Source organism: Salmo trutta, chromosome 30 (genome assembly GCF_901001165.1).
Source record: "Salmo trutta chromosome 30, fSalTru1.1, whole genome shotgun sequence".
Lineage (NCBI taxonomy): Eukaryota > Metazoa > Chordata > Actinopteri > Salmoniformes > Salmonidae > Salmo > Salmo trutta.
This window is the reverse complement of record NC_042986.1, coordinates 36,152,329-36,175,969: the sequence shown is the minus strand read 5'-3', so window position 1 is coordinate 36,175,969 and position 23,641 is coordinate 36,152,329. Positions and strand designations below refer to the sequence as shown.

General features: G+C 39.0%; 1 protein-coding gene across 1 annotated transcript in view; it reads right to left on the bottom strand.

Annotated features, from left to right (window-relative positions):
• Nucleotides 1-2,675: 2,675 nt before the first annotated feature.
• The window catches only part of kcnd1 (potassium voltage-gated channel, Shal-related subfamily, member 1), a 78,296-nt gene continuing 57,330 nt past the window's right edge, over nucleotides 2,676-23,641 (bottom strand). Inside the window, exons 3-7 of the mRNA XM_029723987.1 lie at nucleotides 15,624-15,786; nucleotides 15,261-15,344; nucleotides 4,209-4,304; nucleotides 3,745-3,992; nucleotides 2,676-3,112 (exon numbers count right to left, since the gene is read on the bottom strand). Coding sequence (XP_029579847.1) covers nucleotides 2,911-3,112; nucleotides 3,745-3,992; nucleotides 4,209-4,304; nucleotides 15,261-15,344; nucleotides 15,624-15,786 — 793 coding nt within the window. The 3' untranslated portion in view covers nucleotides 2,676-2,910. The remainder of the gene's footprint in view (nucleotides 3,113-3,744; nucleotides 3,993-4,208; nucleotides 4,305-15,260; nucleotides 15,345-15,623; nucleotides 15,787-23,641) is intronic.

The following is a 23,641-nucleotide window of genomic DNA, read 5'->3' as shown; positions in this document are numbered from 1 at the left end:
AAGATTTTATTTCACACACTGTAGCGCCCCCTACTGGTGACTTATCAAATCTCACCATGGAGGGCATTATAGGTAAAAACAAATAATGTATGTAAAATAAAAATATAAACATATCACCATCATTCAGGGGGAGAAACACTAGAACAAACAAACAACTTGATAGCAAAACCATTTTCTGAATTCTTGTTGCTTTATTTGTGGAATAGAATACACACCTCTGTGCCTCTGGTCTCTTTCAGCCATCATCCAATAGGGCCCTCAAACTCAACTCTGGACCTCCAAGTCAGTTTCACTGCATATTTTTATTGTTCTCCTCTAATCAGGGACTGCTTTAGAGCTGGGACACCAGGTGTGTGCAGTTAATTATCAGGTAGACCAGAAAACCAGCAGTCGTCTCCAGACCTCGCAGGCTAAGGGTTCAATACCACTGCTCTAGGGAATCAGTGTATCTCTATTGCCGGCATGAGTACTGGTGCCACCTCTGCTGAACCTGCACATCCGCTCACTTGTCATTGGATCAGGTTTATGAGGAGCAGTATGTATAAGGTTCTCATGGCTACTACACAACCTTCCACTCAAACATTTATTTTATTCGTACACCATCCATATATATATATATATATAGCATATGACAACTTTACCCAGCTATTATCACTTCCATTAGAAAATGACATTGTGTAAATAATGTGATTCATATAGCTATATATGTTTTGAAATTAATGTTGGCAAATATGTGTGAGATGTCCATAACATAGCTGCAGATTGTACACCAGACAATGAGATATAACCACAGATTTTTGGCATCCATTACTGCACGTTACAGGTTGGCCTACACAAAGCGCTGCCATAGCTTCTTCAACTGACCTGGTATTGGCGATACTCTCTTCGTTCTCGATTCTGGAAAACAGTTGTCTTATAAACGACCTTTACTGTATAAGACAACTGTTTTCCAGATTTTAAAAGAAAGAGAGTATCGCCAATACCAGGTTAGTATTTTATTTTTATTTAACCTTTATTTAACTACGCAAGTCAGTTAAGAACAAATTCTTATTTACGATGCCGGCCTACCCCAGCGAAACCCTAACGACGCTGGGCCAATCGTGCGCCACCCTATGGGAATCCCAATCACGGCCGGTTGTGATACAGCCTGGAATCAAACCAGGGTCTGTAGTGACGCCTCTAGCACTGAGAGGCAGTGCCTTAGACTGCTGCGCCACCCGGGAGCCTCAAGTTGTTGAAGAATCTATGGCATCGTTTTGTATAGGCAAACCTGTAGCGTCCAGGAATAGATGCCAAAAATCTTTGGTTATATCTCATTGTCTGGTGTACAATCTGTAGTTATGCATAACAGTGCTCATTACTCTAGTCCTATCTGCATTATATAACCCAAAATAAAGCCAACGAATAAATACTAAAGTAACTTTAAAACAGCTGTAGTGCACAGTTTCAGATTTTTCATTGCAATATTATGCAAATAATAATAATTGTAGGAGAAAAAAAGTAGGATTGTAAACACCAGATCTCATAGTCCAATCAAGTCCAGTAACAGCACCGATATGTTAGCATGTTGAACAGAAAAGTAGTTTGTGTATTACACAGCCGTCAACAGGCTGCATACACTTAAACCTGTAACACAATATTACAAGAGGGTCTAAACTGAATAACACTGTGATGATAATGGATGTCAATGATAGGTTACTGTGAACTCAATGATGGATAGATACTTTTTTCTTACTGGTAACCTCTTCTCCCTTATTTCTGACTCATTGACAATGGATGTTGCTCAATCCCTCCTCTACATTTGATTTCCCAAGGGAACAAAACATGTAAAATACCTAAAACGGTATCCATGCATATCTGCGATCAATTAACACAAGTCCTCCCAACCTACTACACACAGACCATACAATCGGACTCACCCACTTTGCATTCTGGCGAGGAACATGCCTGAATGTTTTTTATTTAATTCATTTTTTACCTAATGTACACTTCCGGGGCAGACATCATTATTACGTTACAATGTTGTTGTCAGGAAAAATAAATCAAACAAACTGTTCTGAGAGAAAGAATAAGATAACATGCAAAAAACCAGATGAGCTAGTCATATCTGACACCACTAATATCAGTAGCTTCTCTTCTCCATCGTCTACTGAACAGGAACATGCGCTGCTGTATTAAGCTAGTCAGTACACTGACATTTTTTGGTAAAGTTTGAAGATGCATGTGATTTAGAGACGTATGATACAAAATATGTTACATATGTAGTTCCATCTAACGATCACTCCTTTATTTTCTCATTCATTTGTGTTAAGAATATCTATTGCAGAATACAGTATTCATATTTCCGTCTGTAAAGATGTATTTAAATATCAATATGATTGTGCAATTATTCATAACCTTTATAATCTCTCCCTGCAATTTCTTTACACCAATTATGTATATTAGTTTTTCCTGCTTGTTCTAACGTTGCATATCTTGAAAAAGTTAAAGGCTTTCGATGCCACGGTGGGTATATTATTGTTGAAAAGCACTCTTACTAACCACACCATCCATCTGCGTCCCTTCTCTGAGTCCAGCAGGCATTGTCATCTGTTCCTGGTCAGCTCAGATTGTGTCTGTGGTACTGCTTCACCACCCCCCCCCCCCCCCCCCCCCCCCCCGTATCTCCTTGGGCCAAAAGGTCAACCTCACAGTATCTGTTCCAGCACATCAAATGGATAGTTACAATTCATTTATATATTTTTTCTCACGCTTCCCCTACCTTGACTATTCAGTAGACATTACGTTGGTATCAGAGTGAAGCATTTGGAAAGAGTGTGGACGTTATCATCCTTCTTGCCCATGTTCTTCTCTGATGGACCCCATTCCTCTTGTTTTGTGCAATGGGTCAAGGCCCTGTGCTTTATAGGGTTATAAAGAGGAGATCTTGACAGTTTCCTGGGTGTTATAGATACTGGAGCGAGAGTTGCGTAGGATGCCAGGGATGGCGGGTGAGTTAGGTAGACTCTCATCAGGACTGTTGGCTGGGGGAGTGGGGATACTGATGATGGCTGCTGTGTAGTCAGTACAGTTCAGCTTCAGGTCTTCAGTTCTGGCGTTTAGACTGGAGCGACTGCTCTCACACACACACACACACACACGCACACACACACACACACACACACACACACACACACACACACAGAGAGAGGAATAAAGTTAGACAATGCACGTATCTGTCACTATTACCCCAAAATAGTCAAATGTGTTTATGTTGAGAGGACTTTTATGTGTCATCATTGTAAGTAGATCAGTGTATTCTAGTAGTTTGTTCTTCCACCGTCTGTATAGTGATACATCCATCATAGCAACTATGTATAAAAATGCAAGCGCTCAATAAAACAAACAAACTCACATTATCAACTGTTTCCCTTAAAAACAATCAATCATTATTCATGCTACAGTGACAAATGAAATACATTTTCCCATTGTTTTCGGCTACATTTCTCATTAAACCCATGGAGGTTGTTTTGAAAAACATCAACAGCATCAAAATAGTTAGAGCCAGCAGAGTTTGAACAACTTAGAAACTGTTCGAACTCAGCTTGTAATTCAGGATCAGCAGAATGTTCTTGTTAATGAATCGGCCAGAGCTAAACGTAGTAAAACATCAACAGCCTCTACAGGTGATTAAGTGGTGAGGCAAAGATAGAAAGGGAGGAGTGGGCTCCTTGGATCAGGTGGGTAGTGTGTGCTGTACAGTACCTCTGTGGGTACTGAGTACCAACAGGTGTCTTGGTGACGTGCAGCGTGTCCAGCTCCTGCACACTTCCCCGGCTGACAGATACGGTGGAGTTGGCAAGGCGGATGGCCCTCCTCTTGGCCCGCCGGGAGCAGCAGGTGGTGGTGGCCCCCTGCTGGCTGGACAAGGAAGTGCTGCGGCTGGTGCGGAAGCCCATTGAGTCCATCATACACACCTCGCTGTAGGTGACTTCATCGGTGAACTCGTGATTCTGTCGACACATAAAAGAAAGAAAGACGTCTATCCTGGCCTCTGAACGGGCATCTTTAAACTAGCTGCAGGTGGCTGTATACTATATGATAACTTCTCATAACTGCTGAAAGTGTGAAACAGCGTGAAACACTGCCGAGTAAAGATACAGTACATCAAAGTGAACAATAAACATATCAGACAAAATTATCCATGAGATAAAAAAAGCAGCACTCACAGTGGTTTTCTCCAAGCACTGCAATAGATGATGATGTTGATGCTCAAAGGCGGACCTGTTCTTCACACAAAGGGCTGTGCTGTCACCATCGCCACCCTGAGGGACACAGCAAGATAGCAACTCGCTTAGCCCAACATAGCCACACATGAAAAGACATTGTCAGTGTAAACACGATCACATCAACAGTTGAATTAGTAGTTGGCAACTTATTGCTGTGTTAAGCAAACTTCACATTATAAACACAAATGGGAGGTGATTTTGTCCAACAAACATTGTAGAATACAGTACACTGATGAGTAGACATTATACTGATGAGTAGACATTATACTGATGAGTAGACAGTATACTGATGAGTAGACAGTATACTGATGAGCAGACAGTATACTGATGAGTAGACATTATACTGATGAGTAGACATTATACTGATGAGTAGACAGTATACTGATGAGTAGACATTATACTGATGAGTAGACATTATACTGATGAGTAGACAGTATACTGATGAGTAGACATTATACTGATGAGTAGACAGTATACTGATGAGTAGGCAGTATAATGATGAGTAGACATTATACTGATGAGTAGGCAGTATACTGATGAGCAGACAGTATACTGATGAGTAGACATTATACTGATAAGTAGACATTATACTGATGAGTAGACATTATACTGATGAGTAGACAGTATACTGATGAGCAGACATTATACTGATGAGTAGACAGTATACTGATGAGTAGACATTATACTGATGAGTAGACATTATACTGATGAGTAGACAGTATACTGATGAGTAGACATTATACTGATGAGTAGACAGTATACTGATGAGCAGACATTATACTGATGAGTAGACAGTATACTGATGAGTAGGCAGTATACTGATGAGTAGACATTATACTGATGAGTAGACAGTATACTGATGAGTAGACATTATACTGATGAGTAGACATTATACTGATGAGTAGACATTATACTGATGAGCAGACAGTATACTGATGAGTAGACATTATACTGATGAGTAGACATTATACTGATGAGCAGACAGTATACTGATGAGTAGACAGTATACTGATGAGTAGACAGTATACTGATGAGTAGACAGTACACTGATGAGTAGACAGTATACTGATGAGTAGACAGTATACTGATGAGTAGACAGTATACTGATGAGCAGACATTATACTGATGAGTAGGCAGTACACTGATGAGTAGGCAGTATACTGATGAGTAGGCAGTATACTGATGAGTAGACAGTATACTGATGAGCAGACATTATACTGATGAGTAGGCAGTACACTGATGAGTAGGCAGTATACTGATGAGTAGACATTATACTGATGAGTAGACATTATACTGATGAGTAGACATTATACTGATGAGTAGGCAGTACACTGATGAGTAGACAGTATACTGATGAGTAGACAGTATACTGATGAGTAGACAGTATACTGATGAGTAGGCAGTACACTGATGAGCAGACATTATACTGATGAGTAGACAGTATACTGATGAGTAGGCAGTACACTGATGAGTAGACATTATACTGATGAGTCGACATTATACTGATGAGTAGGCAGTATACTGATGAGCAGACGTTATACTGATGAGTAGACAGTATACTGATGAGCAGACATTATACTGATGAGTAGACGGTATACTGATGAGTAGACAGTATACTTTTTTTATCTGTCGGCCCTAGCCCCGAACTCAGGCCCTGTGTGTAGTTAACCGACCCTCTCTGCCCATTCATCGCCATTTTACCTGTTGTTGTCTTAGCTGATTAGCTGTTGTTGTCTTACTCGTTGTTGTCTTAGCTAGCTCTCCCAATCAACACCTGTGATTGCTTTATGCCTTGCTTTATGTCTCTTTCAAATGTCAATATGCCTTGTATACTGTTGTTTAGGATAGTTATCATTGTTATAGTTTACTGTGGAGCCCCTAGTCCCACTCAACATGCCTCAAATACCTCCTTTGTCCCACCTCCCACACATGCGGTGACCTCACCCAGTATAACCAGCACGTCCAGAGATGCAACCTCTCTTATCATCACTCAGTGCCTGGGCTTACCTCCGCTGTACCCGCACCCCACCATACCCCTGTCTGCACATTATGCCCTGAATCTATTCACCCGCGCCCAGGAATCTGCTCCTTTTATTCTCTGTCCCCAACGCACTAGACGATCAGTTTTGATAGCCTTTAGCAGTACCCTCATCCTACTCCTCAGCTGTTCCTCGGGTGATGTGGAGGTTAACCCAGGCCCTGCGTGTCCCCAGGCACTCTCATTTGTTGACTTCTGTAATCGAAAAAGCCTTGGTTTCATGCATGTTAACATCAGAAGCCTCCTCCCTAAGTTTGTTTTACTCACTGCTTTAGCACACTCCGCCAACCCTGATGTCCTTGCCGTGTCTAAATCCTGGCTTAGGAAGGCCACCAAAAATTCGGAGATTTCCATACCCAACTACAACATTTTCTGTCAAGATAGAACTGCCAAAGGGGGAGGAGTTGCAATATACTGCAGAGATAGCCTGCAAAGTTCTGTCATACTTTTCAGGTCTATGCCCAAACAGTTCAAGCTTCTAATTTAAAAAATGTATCTCTCCAGAAATAAGTATCTTGCCGCTGCATTTTTTTGTACTGGCCCCCCATGGGAATCAAACCCACAACCCTGGCGTTGCACACACCATGCTGGCGTTGCAAACACCATGCTCTACCAACTGAGCCACAGGGAAGATATTTGTTTACACACTTCGCCACTTTTAACTGCAGCAACTGTATAGAATTTTTAACTAATTGTAAATATATATATGTAGACAAGACAAGGTGCTGTCTTGTGATCTTTCTATATTCTATTATTTTACTTGGTATTATTACTATTATTATTACCATTATTATTACTATTATTAGTGCTATTATTACTAGTAGTATTACTAGTGGTATTACTAGTATTATTGCTATTACTATTATTACTGGTATTATTACTATTACCACAAGTATTATTATCGTTACTAGTATTACCAGTATAATTACTAGCATTATTACCAGTATCATTACTATTATCAGTACTATTATTATTAATATTATTACTATTATTATTACTATTGCTATTAGTACTAGTAGTATCACCAGTATGATCACTAGTATTATTACTATTGTCGGTACTATTATTAGTACTAGTGCTATTACCGCTAGCATTATTACTAGTATTATTACGAGTACTATTATTACGAGTATTATTACCAACATAACTACTAGTATTATTACTATTGCTATTACTAGTATTATTATTGTTGCTATTATCACTGGTATAATTACTAGTATTATTACTGGTATCATTACTATTATCGGTACTATTATTGTAACTATTACTACTGTTATCCAGTATTAATTACTAGTATCATTACTATTACTACTGGTATTATTACTGGTATTATTACTCGTGTTATTACTAGTATTATTACTTTTATTATTACCAGTATTATTATTGTTAGTATTATTACTAGTATCATTACTATTACCAGTACTATTACTATTGCTATTATTATTACTATTACTATTATTACAGGTATTATTACTTTTATTAGTACTGTTATTATTACTGTTATTAGTACTATTAGTATTACTTTTACCAATATTACTAGTATTATTACTGGTGTTTTTACTAGTGATAGTACTATTATTAGTACTGTTATTATTACTGTTATTAGTGCTATTATTACTATTACCATTATTACTGGTATAATCACTGGTATTTCTACTATTATTATTGCCACTACTATTATTACTAGTATTATTACTGGTACCACTACTAGTATTATTACTATTATTATTACTATTATTAGTATTATTATTATAACTCTTATTGGTACTATTATTATTACTGTTACTACTATTCCTAGTAGTATTACTACTAGTATTATTACTATTGTTAGTACTTTTATAGTTGCTATTACCACTAGTATTATTAGTGGTATTATAACTGGTGTTATTACTATTACTATTATTACTAGTGTTATCAATGGTATTATTTTTATTACTATTGCTATTATTATTACAGTTATTATTTTTATTACTATTATTACTAGAATTATTACCAGTATTATTACCATTACTGTTATCACTAATATTATTACTATTGTTGGTACTATTATTACTAGTGTTGTTACTTGTATCATCACTATTATCAGTACTATTATTATTACTATCACTATTGTTACTGGTATTATTACTGGTATTATTACTATTATTAGTACTATTGTTATTACTATAATTACTAGTATTATTATTAGTGTTATTACTGTTGTTGTTACTGTTATTAGTACTATACTTATTACTGTTACTATTATTACTTGGATTATTACTAGTATTATTACTTGTATTATCTCTATCACTATTATTACTAGTAGTATTACTGGTGTTAGTACTGGTGTTAGTATTATTGCTATTATTATTACTATTATTATTATTACTTGTATTATTGCTATTTCTGTTGTTACTGGTATTATTACTATTATTGGTACAGTTATTACTAGCATTATTACTAGTATTATTACTGTTATTGGTACTGTTATTACTGGTATTATTACTGTTTTTGTTACTATTGTTAGTACTATTATTATTACTTGTATTATTACTTGTGTTATTGCTATTACAATTATTACTAGTATTACTACTGGTATTCGTACTATTATTATTACTAGTATTAGTACTAGTATTAGTATTATTACTATTATTACTTGTATTATTTATATTACTATTTGTATTATTACTAGTATTATTACCAGTTTTATTACTTGTATTATTGCTATTTCTATTATTACTTGTATTATTACTGGTATTATTACTGTTATTGGCACTGTTATTACTAGTATTATTACTAATATTATTACTATTATTGGTACTATTACCAGTACGATTATTATTACTATTATCACTGGTGTTATTGCTAGTATTATTACTACTGCTATTACTATTATTATTGCTGTTATTATTACTATCGCTATTATTACTAGTATTATTACTGGTGTTACTGTTATTAGTACTGTCAGTATTGCTGTTATTACTAGTATTATTATTTGTATTGTTGCTGGTATTCATACTATTATTATTACTAGTATTTGTATTATTACCATTATTACTTGTATTATTACCTGTATTATTACTATTATCATTATTATTGCTTGTATTATTACTAGTATTATTACTATTATTGGTACTATTATCAGTACTATTATTATTACTATTATTACTAATATTACTGGTGTTATTGCTAGTATTATTACTACTGCTATTACTATTATTATTGCTATTATTATTACTATCGCTATTATTACTGGTATTATTACTGGTGTTACTGTTATTAGTACTATTATTATTGCTATTACTTGTATTACTAGTATTATTATTTGTATTATTGCTGGTATTCGTACTGCTATTATTACTAGTATTATTACCATTATTACTTGTATTATTACCAGTACTATTACTATTATTATTACTTGTATTATTACTAGTATTATTACTTGTGTTGTTGCTATTTCTATTATTGCTAGTATTATTACTAGTAGTACTATTATTATTGCCTGTGTGAGTACTATCATTATTACTATTATTAGTGCTGGTATTAGTATTGTTGCTATTATTACATGTATTATTATTAGTATTGTTACTATTATTAGTACTATTGCTATGATTACTTATATTACTACTAGTATTATTACTATTATTAGTACTGGTAATATTATTTATTGTATTATTACTGGTATTATTACTATTGTTTCACTCACTTATCTTTGACCTGCATTGATGGAGCTTGCAGCTTAAGCTTAAGAATTTCATTGTACCCTTAAATTACTGTACATCTGTGACTAATAAACTCTGATTTTAACACAGAACCCCAGAGAACCTGGCACCTCAGATGCTTCCTAAAGAGCTGTTTCTTTGTGGTTCGTTCAGAGATAAACAACTGGCTGTGGAGCTGAGATTTCCAGGTCAAGGTGGTTGATCACCATCATAACTGTTATAGACGGTGAACAGCCTGTCAAAATCCTTACCATACAGATGATCTACTTTGTTAGACTGAGAGACATGAGTGTGCCAGGCTGGGAGGGAGGGAGCAGGGAAATAGCTCTGTTAGTCACAAAGCCAGTCTGGAGACCTGCTGGATTCACTACAGACATGTCCGATAACATCGTCCCACGAACTGAGACTACACTGCAGCCAAAACCAAGGAAAGACCTGGGAGAGAAAACAATCCCTCTAGGTTTATAAATAGCTCTGCAGTCCTGCTAGTAATGGGTTTATAGATCCCTGATCTCACTCTGGGATTGTAAATATTGGATTATAGGGACTTCAACTGCTGAGAAGAAACAGAATAAAGACTACTCAGGACTCAACCTGGTACATTAGTAAAGATGGGAATTCAATTTCTCTCTAGCTTTGCCTCCTCCTCCTCCTCTATCACCTCTAGTCCTTAAATCAGCAGAATGACTTCTCATATTCTTCTGTCCTCCACTGGTGTGAAGAGAGATTAGGATACTGAAATATGTCTGCAAGGAAGATGGAACACTTCTTCACCTCCTTCCCCATGGCTACGGCTATTAAGGAAAGTTACAGGAGATATTTACAGTTGAATTGTTTTCAATCATATTTGGCACGCTCTTAGAATAAAAAAGAGTTCTTCGTTTGTCCACATAGGGGAACCCTTTTTGGTTTCAGGTAGTCAAACCCTTTGGTGGTGAAGCAGGTAATACTTTTTACTGGTGAAAGGGTTCCATGTATATGGATATGGCTCCCGAGTGGCGCAGCGTTCTAAGGCACTCTCAGAGCTAGAGTTGTCACTACAGACACCCTGGTTTGAATCCAGGCTGTATCACAACCGGCTGTGATTGGGAGTCCCATAGGGCGGCGCACAATTGGTCCAGCGTCATCCGGGTTTGGCTTGTGTAGGCCGTCATTGTAAATAAGAATTTGTTCTTAACTGACTTGCCTAGTTAAATAAAGGTAAATATAACACTTACAACCTTGTATTTGTGAAAGGGTTCCACTTGGAACCAAAACAATAGTAATTTGACAATTGAAGAATACTTTATGGTTCTAGGTAGCACCTTCTGTTCTAAGAATGCATTCAACACACAGTTACTAAATACACTAATCTGCCATGCACACAGTACTGTATGTCTGTAGGTACAGCTGCAGTCTGACAGTAAACCTTCTGCCTTTTCTTTTGTTTTCAAAGCTTTACCCACAGGCTATTCTCTCCTCTTACGGTAGAATGCAGAATTTCTTTAAAATCAAACAACACAAATAAAACAACTGATGATTACCAACCGCCGTTGGCATAGCAACCCCATGAACTGCAATAATTACATGGGGTAAAATCTCTGTGAGGAGGGGTCATCCTGGAGGGGTTAGGTGTTATGTGCAATGATGATAACATTAGAATAGTTACCCAATGCCTATATTCCATATAGGACAGGGCATTTCAAAACAGGATATGGCCAATATACTATATGACGTGATTTTACACTATATGACGTAATTTTATACTATATGACATGATTTTACACTATATGACATGATTTTACACTATATGACATGATTTTACACTATATGACGTGATTTTACACTATATGACATGATTTTACACTATATGACGTGATTTTATACTATATGACATGATTTTACACTATATGACATGATTTTACACTATGATTTTACACTATATGACGTGATTTTATACTATACGACATGATTTTATACTATATGACATGATTTTATACTGTATGACATGATTTTATACTGTATGACGTGATTTTACACTATACGACGTGATTTTACACTATATGACGTGATTTTATACTGTATGACGTGATTTTACACTATATGACGTGATTTTACACTATATGACGTGATTTTATACTGTATAACGTGATTTTACACTATACGACGTGATTTTACACTATATGACGTGATTTTATACTGTATGACGTGATTTTACACTATATGACATGATTTTACAGTATACGATGTGATTTTTCCTCAGGAGGGCAATAACTAGGGAAATCCAAGTGATAACAAGCTAGATACTGTATGTTAGAATGTTTCATTGAGGTGAGGTTCTGGGTACTGGTAATACAACTGAGGTGAAAACAGCTAGGAGTGGAGGGTGACTCCTGAGAGCAGTGCATTGAAACTCATCCTCTAGTAACTCTCTTTATCTGTTCTGGTCCCCGTTGCTAACATCATTATCTCTGTGTGTCCATAACCCACCTGTCCACAACATCTGCTTTCTGTCCTCTGACTCGATGACCTCACAAAAGGATTCCACATTACACATACACACACACACCTCACAAGAATGCCACATATAGCCAGGGACCTTATGTCATTGGTTAAGACAGTGTCAATGAGACTTTGTCTCGTTCTGAGGAAGGGGGAGGGGGTTCATATTTGCCAGGATTCAATTTTTGTGTAGCAAGTGACCCTTCATAATTGCAGGACTGACTCCAGTGGATAGATTGAATCAAGTGGAAGTTTGGGATGAAATATTAATTATTAATAAAATATGAATCCCACCGTACCTTCTCCGTTATGCAATCTGGTTTCAGAGCTGGTCATGGGTGCACCTCAGCCACGCTCAAGGTCCTAAACGATATCATAACCGCCATTGATAAGAAACAGTACTGTGCAGCTGTATTCATTGACCTGGCCAGGCTTTCGACTCTGTCAATCACCACATCCTCATCGGCAGACTCAACAGCCTTGGTTTCTCAAATGACTGCCTCGCCTGGTTCACCAACTACTTCTCCGACAGAGTTCAGTGTGTCAAATCTGAGGGCTTGTTGTTCGGGCCTCTGGCAGTCTCAATGGGGGTGCCACAGGGTTCAATTCTCGGGCCGACTCTCTTCTCTGTATACATCAATGATGTCGCTCTTGCTGCTGGTGAGTCTCTGATCCACCTCTACGCAGACGACACCATTCTGTATACTTCTGGCCCTTCTTTGGACACTGTGTTAACAACCCTCCAGACGAGCTTCAATGCCATACAACTCTCCTTCCGTGGCCTACAACTGCTCTTAAATACAAGTAAAACTAAATGCATGCTCTTCAACCGATTGCTGCCTGCACCTGCCCGCCCGTCCAGCATCACTACTCTGGACGGTTCTGACTTAGAATATGTGGACAACTACAAATACCTAGGTGTCTGGTTAGACTGTAAACTCTCCTTCCAGACTCACATCAAACATCTCCAATCCAAAGTTAAATCTAGAAATGGATTCCTATTTTGCAACAAAGCATCCTTCACTCATGCTGCCAAACATACCCTCGTAAAACTGACCATCTTACCGATCCTCGACTTTGGCGATGTCATTTACAAAATAGCCTCCAACACCCTACTCAACAAATTGGATGCAGTCTATGACAGTGCCATCCGTTTTGTCACCAAAGCCCCATATATTATCCACCACTGCGACCTGTACGCTCTCATTGGCTGGCCCTCGCTTCATACTCGTCGCCAAACCCACTGGCTCCAGGTCATCTACAAGACCCTGCTAGGTAAAGTTCTGCCTTATCTCAGCTCACTGGTCACCATAGCTGCACCCACCCGTAGCACGCGTTCCAGCAGGTATATCTCACTTATCACCCCCAAAGCCAACTCCTCCTTTGGTCGTCTCTCCTTCCAGTTTTCTGCTGCCAATGACTGGAACAAACTACAAAAATCTCTGGAACTGGAAACACTTATCTCCCTCACTAGCTTTAAGCACCAGCTGTCAGAGCAGCTCACAGATCACTGCACCTGTACATAGCCCATCAATAAATAGCCCAAACAACTACCTCTTCCCCTACTGTATTTATTTATTTATTTATTTTGCTCCTTTGCACCCCAGTATTTCTACTTTGCACACTCATCTACTGTTAAATCTCCCAGTCCAGTGTTTTACATGCTATACTTTATTTACTCTGCCACCATGGCCTATTTATTGCCTTTACCTCCCTTATCTCACCTCATTTGCTCACATTGTATATAGACTTATTTTTCTACTGTATTATTGACTGTATGTTTGTTTTACTCCATGTGTAACTCTGTGTTGTTATATGTGTCGAACTGCTTTGCTTTATCTTGGCCAGGTCACAGTTGTAAATGAGAACTTGTTCTCAACTTGCCTACCTGGTTAAATAAAGGTGAAATAAAAAATTAAAAAATAAATAAAATTAATGACTGTCAATGTGACATTTGGTTATTTTAAACGCCTTTGAAACTGAAGATGACTGATCCCCAACACCAATCACAGTGACATGACATTCTTATGCAGATTTAGTGGAACTGCAGCAGAACGTGCTGGTGAAAGAAAGGTGTTCCAGAATGGAGAGAGAGCGTGAGAGATAGAAATAGAGAGAGAGAAAGAGAGACAGAGAGAACAGTAATGTGTCTAATTCTGAAGTGAATACAGTCATTACTGGCCAAGAACAAGCTCCAGTTAGTTACAAGCTCCAGTTAGTTACAAGCTACAGATAGTTACAAGCTACAGTTAGTTACAAGCTGCAGTTAGTTACAAGTTACAGATAGTTACAAGCTCCAGTTAGTTACAAGCTCCAGTTAGTTACAAGCTCCAGTTAGTTACAACCTCTAGTTAGTTAAAAGCTACAGTTAGTTACAAGCTACAGTTAGTTACAAGCTCCAGTTAGTTACAAGTTACAGTTAGTTACAAGCTGCAGTTAGTTACAAGCTACAATAAATGATACCATGGCAACAAAACTGTCTCCTGAACAGAAAAAGCTTCAGAGAAAAAAGCTTTAGTGTTATTTTGTTTCATCACAAGGCTGAACAAGTGCTTGATCTTATCAGTCCATCCCAGCACTTTGTAGCCTCTGCTAAAAGCATTAATGCAGGTATATTTAACCTTTCACTATTCACTCTTCCCTACTGTGTTGAACATACTTTAGATTAAATACTGTATTCTGTACATTTCAAATCCAAACGTGAACACGTTAAATAACCTTGATTGTCTGTATATGACCATAAGGTAACATTTGTTCATGTGAATTCCTCACCTGCAATCCCCCATCCTCTTTGTGCTGCAAGAATGCATTGGTGGCCCCTTTTTTAGCCATTCGAATCCTTGCCTGACGCACTTTCTGGAGAATGGAAAAGAAATGGACAAAAATGCCTGTGTCAGCACTTGTTCCACATACAACCCAGTGAGCAATATCTGGGGAATAAAAACAACACTCCCATTTCACAAGACAGTGTGTTTCCTCGTAGCTTTACAATAGGCTTTTGCCTGACAAGCGCACCTTGTTATTTGAAGGTAGATTCCTCCTAGTTATTTATCACACATATCACACAATACAGCAAAAGAACAACAATGTGACACACACATGATAAGAATGACATCATGCCTCTCTCTGGTTTACCTGCTGTGCCCTCATCTTATCTGCCCTTTGGTTCTGGTGGTAGATCCTGGCGAAGTTGGAGACTATGACAGGCACAGGTAGAGCAATCACCAGCACGCCACTGAGAGAGCAGATGGAGCCAAATATCTTGCCCGCTATGGAGTCTGGAACCATGTCTCCATATCTGAAAACAGCAACAACAAGCCAGCGGGGGGTTAATGTGAACAACGCTTCTCTCGGGTCATTACGGGTACTAGTGCGACGGAACAGTTGTATCTCAACATCACAGTATAGACAGACAGAAACAGGTACAAACCAGCGGCTGTGAGTGTAAAGCGTGTCAATCGTCCTGCCTTGAATTTCAATGTGGCAGAAATAGATGACAATTACAGCACTCTACCACCAGTGAGAAAACATATTGAAATTGGAAACTCATAGGGTGAGAAGAGACTGAAATCAACTGAAGCATCTCTTACTGCAGTATGTGTAGTGAGACTTCAATACTGTATGTCCATGGTGACAAGTCTTCACTGTGCATGTATGAACATATTTATAATACATTACTTGTCAAAATTCAGAACCGTATCTTTGTAATTGAACACGTCATTAAAGAAAGGCCGATTAGGGAGTGTACGTTGTTTATAATAAGGGTTACCTGTAGAAAATCAGACCTCTCTGAAATGACAATGGATGGCTCTCCCTTTAGCAAAATATATTTTAACTAAACCTTCCCTGAACGCTTAAACGCTTAAACGCTTAAAAGCAAGTGAACATCACCTAAACCCAAAATAATAATTAAAACATAAAGTGGATAGCAGAGAACATGCCTAACATTTACCCTCACTTCTTGGACAGACCAGAAACTTCGTCCTGTAAGCATATTGCTTTGCCACTAAAATCATAATAAACACTGAGAACTAAAATATTGTGTTATTGTTGTTATTGTTGTTATTCTTATGCATATTATTAATAATAATCATAGGGGAGGGGGGTAGTTAAACATTTACCCCAAAAGGTTCTTCAAAAGGTTTTTCGAGGACCGATTAAAAGGGGTTCTTTAAAGAACTTATAGATGTTCCACAACAGTTTCAATTTGAAGAACCCCTAAAAGATCTTCCAGGAACCTTTTCTTTTGAGAGCGCATTGCAGGGTGTAATGCAGTTTAGTTTTATTTACACCATCCCAGCAGCTTCTCCGAGCATGCGCTTCGTATCGCCTAGCCTACAGCCTATAGGCTACGGATCATTTGATAGAGACCACACTAATCTAGCATATAGGCTACGGATCATTTGATAGAGACCACACTAATCTAGCATATAGGCTACGGATCATTTGATAGAGACCACACTAATCTAGCATATAGGCTAGGGATCATTTGATAGAGACCACACTAATCTAGCATATAGGCTACGGATCATTTGATAGAGACCACACTAATCTAGCATATAGGCTACGGATCATTTGATAGAGACCACACTAATCTAGCATATAGGCTACGGATCATTTGATAGAGACCACACTAATCTAGCATATAGGCTAGGGATCATTTGATAGAGACCACACTAATCTAGCATATAGGCTACGGATCATTTGATAGAGACCACACTAATCTAGCATATAGGCTACGGATCATTTGATAGAGACCACACTAATCTAGCATATAGGCTATGGATCATTTGATAGAGACCACACTAATCTAGCATATAGGCTAGGGATCATTTGATAGAGACCACACTAATCTAGCATATAGGCTACGGATCATTTGATAGAGACCACACTAATCTAGCATATAGGCTACGGATCATTTGATAGAGACCACACTAATCTAGCATATAGGCTACGGATCATTTGATAGAGACCACACTAATCTAGCATATAGGCTACGGATCATTTGATAGAGACCACACTAATCTAGCATATAGGCTACGGATCATTTGATAGAGACCACACTAATCTAGCATATAGGCTATGGATCATTTGATAGAGACCACACTAATCTAGCATATAGGCTAGGGATCATTTGATAGAGACCACACTAATCTAGCATATAGGCTACGGATCATTTGATAGAGACCACACTAATCTAGCATATAGGCTACGGTCATTTGATAGAGACCACACTAATCTAGCATATAGGCTAGGGATCATTTGATAGAGACCACACTAATCTAGCATATAGGCTACGGATCATTTGATAGAGACCACACTAATCTAGCATATAGGCTACGGATCATTTGATAGAGACCACACTAATCTAGCATATAGGCTACGGATCATTTGATAGAGACCACACTAATCTAGCATATAGGCTACGGATCATTTGATAGAGACCACACTAATCTAGCATTTAGGCTACGGATCATTTGATAGAGACCACACTAATCTAGCATATAGGCTACGGATCATTTGATAGAGACCACACTAATCTAGCATATAGGCTACGGATCATTTGATAGAGACCACACTAATCTAGCATATAGGCTACGGATCATTTGATAGAGACCACACTAATCTAGCATATAGGCTACGGTCATTTGATAGAGACCACACTAATCTAGCATATAGGCTAGGGATCATTTGATAGAGACCACACTAATCTAGCATATAGGCTACGGATCATTTGATAGAGACCACACTAATCTAGCATTTAGGCTACGGATCATTTGATAGAGACCACACTAATCTAGCATATAGGCTACGGATCATTTGATAGAGACCACACTAATCTAGCATATAGGCTATGGATCATTTGATAGAGACCACACTAATCTAGCATATAGGCTAGGGATCATTTGATAGAGAACACACTAATCTAGCATATAGGCTAGGGATCATTTGATAGAGACCACACTAATCTAGCATATAGGTACACTTGATATTGTGCGCCCAGCGGAGAATCAGAGACGAGGGGCAGCATCGGGCACACATCGATTTACAGCCTAACAACCAACTCATTCTAAAACACAGAGAAATATTGACACTTCATCAATTACAAATGACATGACCCTCCCCAGGACTAGATCTAAATAATACTAAACCTGCCCTTGACTGAAATGGAAAAGCATGACCCTCCCCAGGACTAGATCTAAATAATACTAAACCTGCCCTTGACTGAAATGGAAAAGCATGACCCTCCCCAGGACTAGATCTAAATAATACTAAACCTGCCCTTGACTGAAATGGAAAAAGCATGACCCTCCCCAGGACTAGATCTAAATAATACTAAACCTGCCCTTGACTGAAATGGAAAAGCATGACCCTCCCCAGGACTAGATCTAAATAATACTAAACCTGCCCTTGACTGAAATGGAAAAGCATGACCCTCCCCCATTTTCCTCCAGGTAACCATTCTGTACATTTCCATCCATCCCTTATCATGACTGAGAATGATCAAGCCAGAGCAGTTAACAAAAATATTTCTGTCTCTCTCCTTCACTCTCACTGAACACACACACACACGCACACACTTTTTTCCACTTTCTGTTAGCACATGCTATCATGCACACAAGTTGCTGGTGGTTGCCTCATGAAGTACACCATGTGGCCTCTGATTGGCATAGTTTGTTCCATTGATCACTGGTGCTGAGCTGAGCGACTGTTGAAAATAAATTAAAGTGGAGGGGTGTCAGAAGCCATTCAGGTGTGATGGAGACAACATTTCCCACATTCATCATAACCATTGCAGTGCATTGGAGGAATATGCCACCTGATTTCTGATCAGCAAGCTGTCCCATTAAAGTAAGGACTACCCCACAAAGAGAAGCTGTCCCATTACAGTAAGGCCTACCCGACATAGAGAAGCTGTCCCATTACAGTAAGGCATACCCTACATAGAAAAGCTGTCCCATTACAGTAAGGCCTGCCCTACATAGAGAAACTGTCCCATTACAGTAAGGCCTGCCCTACATAGAGAAGCTGTCCCATTACAGTAAGGCCTGCCCTACATAGAGAAGCTGTCCCATTACAGTAAGGCCTGCCCTACATAGAGAAGCTGTCCCATTACAGTAAGGCCTGCCCTACATAGATAAGCTGTCCCATTACAGTAAGGTCTACCCTACATAGAGAAGCTGTCCCATTACAGTAAGGTCTACCCTACATAGAGAAGCTGTCCCATTACAGTAAGGCCTGCCCTACATAGAGAAGCTGTCCCATTACAGTAAGGACTACCCTACAGTACATAGAGAAGCTGTCCCATTACAGTAAGGACTAACCTACTGTACATAGAGAAGCTGTCCCATTACAGTAAGGACTACCCTACTGTACATAGAGAAGCTGTCCCATTACAGTAAGGCCTACCCTACTGTACATAGAGAAGCTGTCCCATTACAGTAAGGACTACCCTGCTGTACATAGAAAAGCTGTCCCGTTACAGTAAGGACTACCCTACTGTACATAGAGAAGCTGTCCCGTTACAGTAAGGACTACCCTACTGTACATAGAGAAGCTGTCTCATTACAGTAAGGCGTACCCTACTGTACATAGAGAAGCTGTCCCATTACAGTAAGGACTACCCTACTGTACATAGAGAAGCTGTCCCGTTACAGTAAGGACTACCCTACTGTACATAGAGAAGCTGTCCCGTTACAGTAAGGACTACCCTACTGTACATAGAGAAGCTGTCCCGTTACAGTAAGGACTACCCTACTGTACATAGAGAAGCTGTCCCGTTACAGTAAGGACTACCCTACTGTACATAGAGAAGCTGTCCCGTTACAGTAAGGACTACCCTACTGTACATAGAGAAGCTGTTCCATTACAGTAAGGACTACCCTACTGTACATAGAGAAGCTGTGCTCCAACAGGGAAGGGGGCTGCTGTCCGAGACAAACACTACAAACCCCGGTAACACTTTGTTTGGATAGATGGTTTGTAGATGGTTTGTAGATGGTTTGTAGATGGTCAATAATTGTCAACCACATTTCAACTTACTGTCCACTAACCCTAACCCTAACCTTAACCCATACCCTTATTATAAACCTAACCCTAACCTTAGCAAGCAGTTGCTTATCAACATACAGTCTCTTGGGCCTCCCGAGAGGCGCCTCAGTCTAAGGCACTGCATTACATTGCTAGCTGCATGACTACAGATCCTGGTTCGATCCCAAGCTTTGTCGCTGCTAGCCGCGACCGGGAGACCCATGAGGCGGCGCACAATTGGCCCAGCGTCGTCCGGGTTAGGGGAGGGTCTGGCAAGACGGTTTGTCCTTGTCCCATCACGCTCTAGCGACTCCTGCGACGGGCCAGGCGCAGTGCACGCTGACACTGTCGCCAGGTGTATGGTGTTTCCTACGACACATTGGTGCGGCTGGCTTCTGGGTTAAGCGAGTATTGTGTCTTGTTTCGGAGGACACACGGCTCTCGACCTTCAACTCTCTCGACCTTCAAGTCCGTACAGGAGTTGCAGCGATGGGACAAGACTGTAACTACCAATTGGATATCACGAAATTGGGGAGAAAAAGGGGCAAAAAAAAAATATATAAACATTTATAATAAATGCACAAAAAAGTCCATACAGTAAGACACATATGGCAGCTGTGGCACTGTCAGCACCTTGGAGCAGCAACAATCAGACCACATAGTGGTACTACAGTACGTAACAACAATCAGACCACATAGTGGTACTACAGTACGTAACAACAATCAGACCACACAGTGGTACTACAGTACGTAACAACAATCAGACCACACAGTGGTACTACAGTATGTTACAACAATCAGACCACACAGTGGTACTACAGTACGTAGCAACAATCAGACCACACAGTGGTACTACAGTACGTAACAACAATCAGACCACACTGTGGTACTACAGTATGTAGCAACAATCAGACCACACAGTGGTACTACAGTATGTAACAACAATCAGACCACACTGTGGTACTACAGTATGTAGCAACAATCAGACCACACAGTGGTACTACAGTATGTAACAACAATCAGACCACACAGTGGTACTACAGTATGTTACAACAATCAGACCACACAGTGGTACTACAGTATGTTACAACAATCAGACCACACAGTGGTACTACAGTATGTAACAACAATCAGACCACACAGTGGTTCTACAGTATATAACACACTAATATTCTCAACAGGTTGCCCATTTGACAACATTCTGTAGGTACAATAACAAGCATGAACATATTGGGATCTGCATACCTAAACAGCCAATCACTGTTACAGTAGCATATTGATTCAGAAAATATTGATACAAAAGTCTAATACTGTAGGATGCATACGACCATAAAAGGTAAAAATAAAAATATATAGGAACACTGCCCACAAACATATTTGATTTACTGCTGAAATGTTAAGCTACTGATGGACTCCTCAAGGCATACAGCCTTAGAAAAAAATATGCTATCTAGAGCTTAAAATTGTTCTTCGGCTGTCCCCATTGGATAACCCTTTTAAAGAACCGTTTTGGTTCCAGGTCCAACCCTTTTGGTTCCAGGTAGAACTATTTTGGGTTCCATGTAGAATCATTTCCAAGAAGGGTTCTACCTGGAACCAAAAAGGGTTCTCCTATGGGGACAGCCGAAGAACCCTTTTGGAACCCTTTTTTCTACAGTTGAAATCAGTGCTGGATAACTGCAGGGGGAAACAGAGTGCTGAGAAAGATTACTCTACAATTGATAGGAAAGCTAATGGAGTTACTTGGGACTGGGGACATTTGTAAACCAACCAAGCCCTTTAGATTGGCACCATTTGAAGCCTTTTTTTTGTGCCTCATATTGTAACACACCATAATCATGCTTAGGAGCTTCAGCCATTTACAACCATCTCAGTAGTTGTAATAGCAGTGTAAAGGTAGAGCTTCAGCCATTTACAACCATCTCAGTAGTTGTAATAGCACTGTAAAGGTAGAGCTTCAGCCATTTACAACCATCTCAGTAGTTGTAATAGCACTGTGAAGGTAGAGCTTCAGCCATTTACAACCATCTCAGTAGTTGTAATAGCACTGTGAAGGTAGAGCTTCAGCCATTTACAACCATCTCAGTAGTTGTAATAGCACTGTAAAGGTAGAGCTTCAGCCATTTACAACCATCTCAGTAGTTGTAATAGCACTGTAAATGTAGAGCTGCAGTGGAGATGGTTGTTCAGTAATATTAGTAGAATTAGTATTGGCCTTTGGTTTAGTATGCTGATACTGTACATGAAAACTGTATATCTTCATTCAGGACAGAATTGACATGCTCACAGCGAGACTCACACGTCTTATTAAACAAGTAATCTATCATAAGCAAATGGGACTTTATGAAGTATAAGAAACAACAGTATATATTTGTTTACTGCAGAATCATTCAAATCCATCCTAGGTCTGATCCTAATAAATTCCACAGCTAACTGTTTTCCCTTTGAAATAAAAAATAGATGAATGTGAGCAACGTTTTACCTGGTTGCAAGTTAGCGAGGAAACAAAGCGACCAGCCCATACCCGGAAGAATAATTCTCAGAAAGCCCATAACACAAAGTGTTTGCTCAAATCCTGCCTGCTGCCTGCTTCTAATGGGAAGATGCTGCCTATTGTTGCATTCCCTTTCTTCAATGGCCCTTAAGGGGCTCTGCGCTCCCTGGACCAATCTACATCAACCCCAGCCTCTAATCTCCGCACTGGAAAACATCAAAATGATCGAAAGGAATCTGCAGATGGCTCTGGGTTCAATGATATACATAGATCTGTAGAAAGATGGTCATTAACATAATTGTCTCTCTATGTGCTACGAATGTTAATGCTCATTGATATCATGCTATGAAAGCTATACTGCATAATTGCAAACCATATCAATTTTACCAAGGGAATATTTACATTCGATTGAACACAGGCATTAATATTATTCAAATGAAAATTTGATATGAAAACCAGAAAACTACTGTACACAGTCAGGCGATCAGTATCAGCGTATCTGTGTTTTCTTACACAGCAATATCCATGTGTTTCTCATCGGTATTATGAGCTCTTTAATTTGGCCATAATAGAATAATGTCTTAGACGGATGCCTCCCCCCTGTGAGAAAGAGTGATAGAGAAAGAGA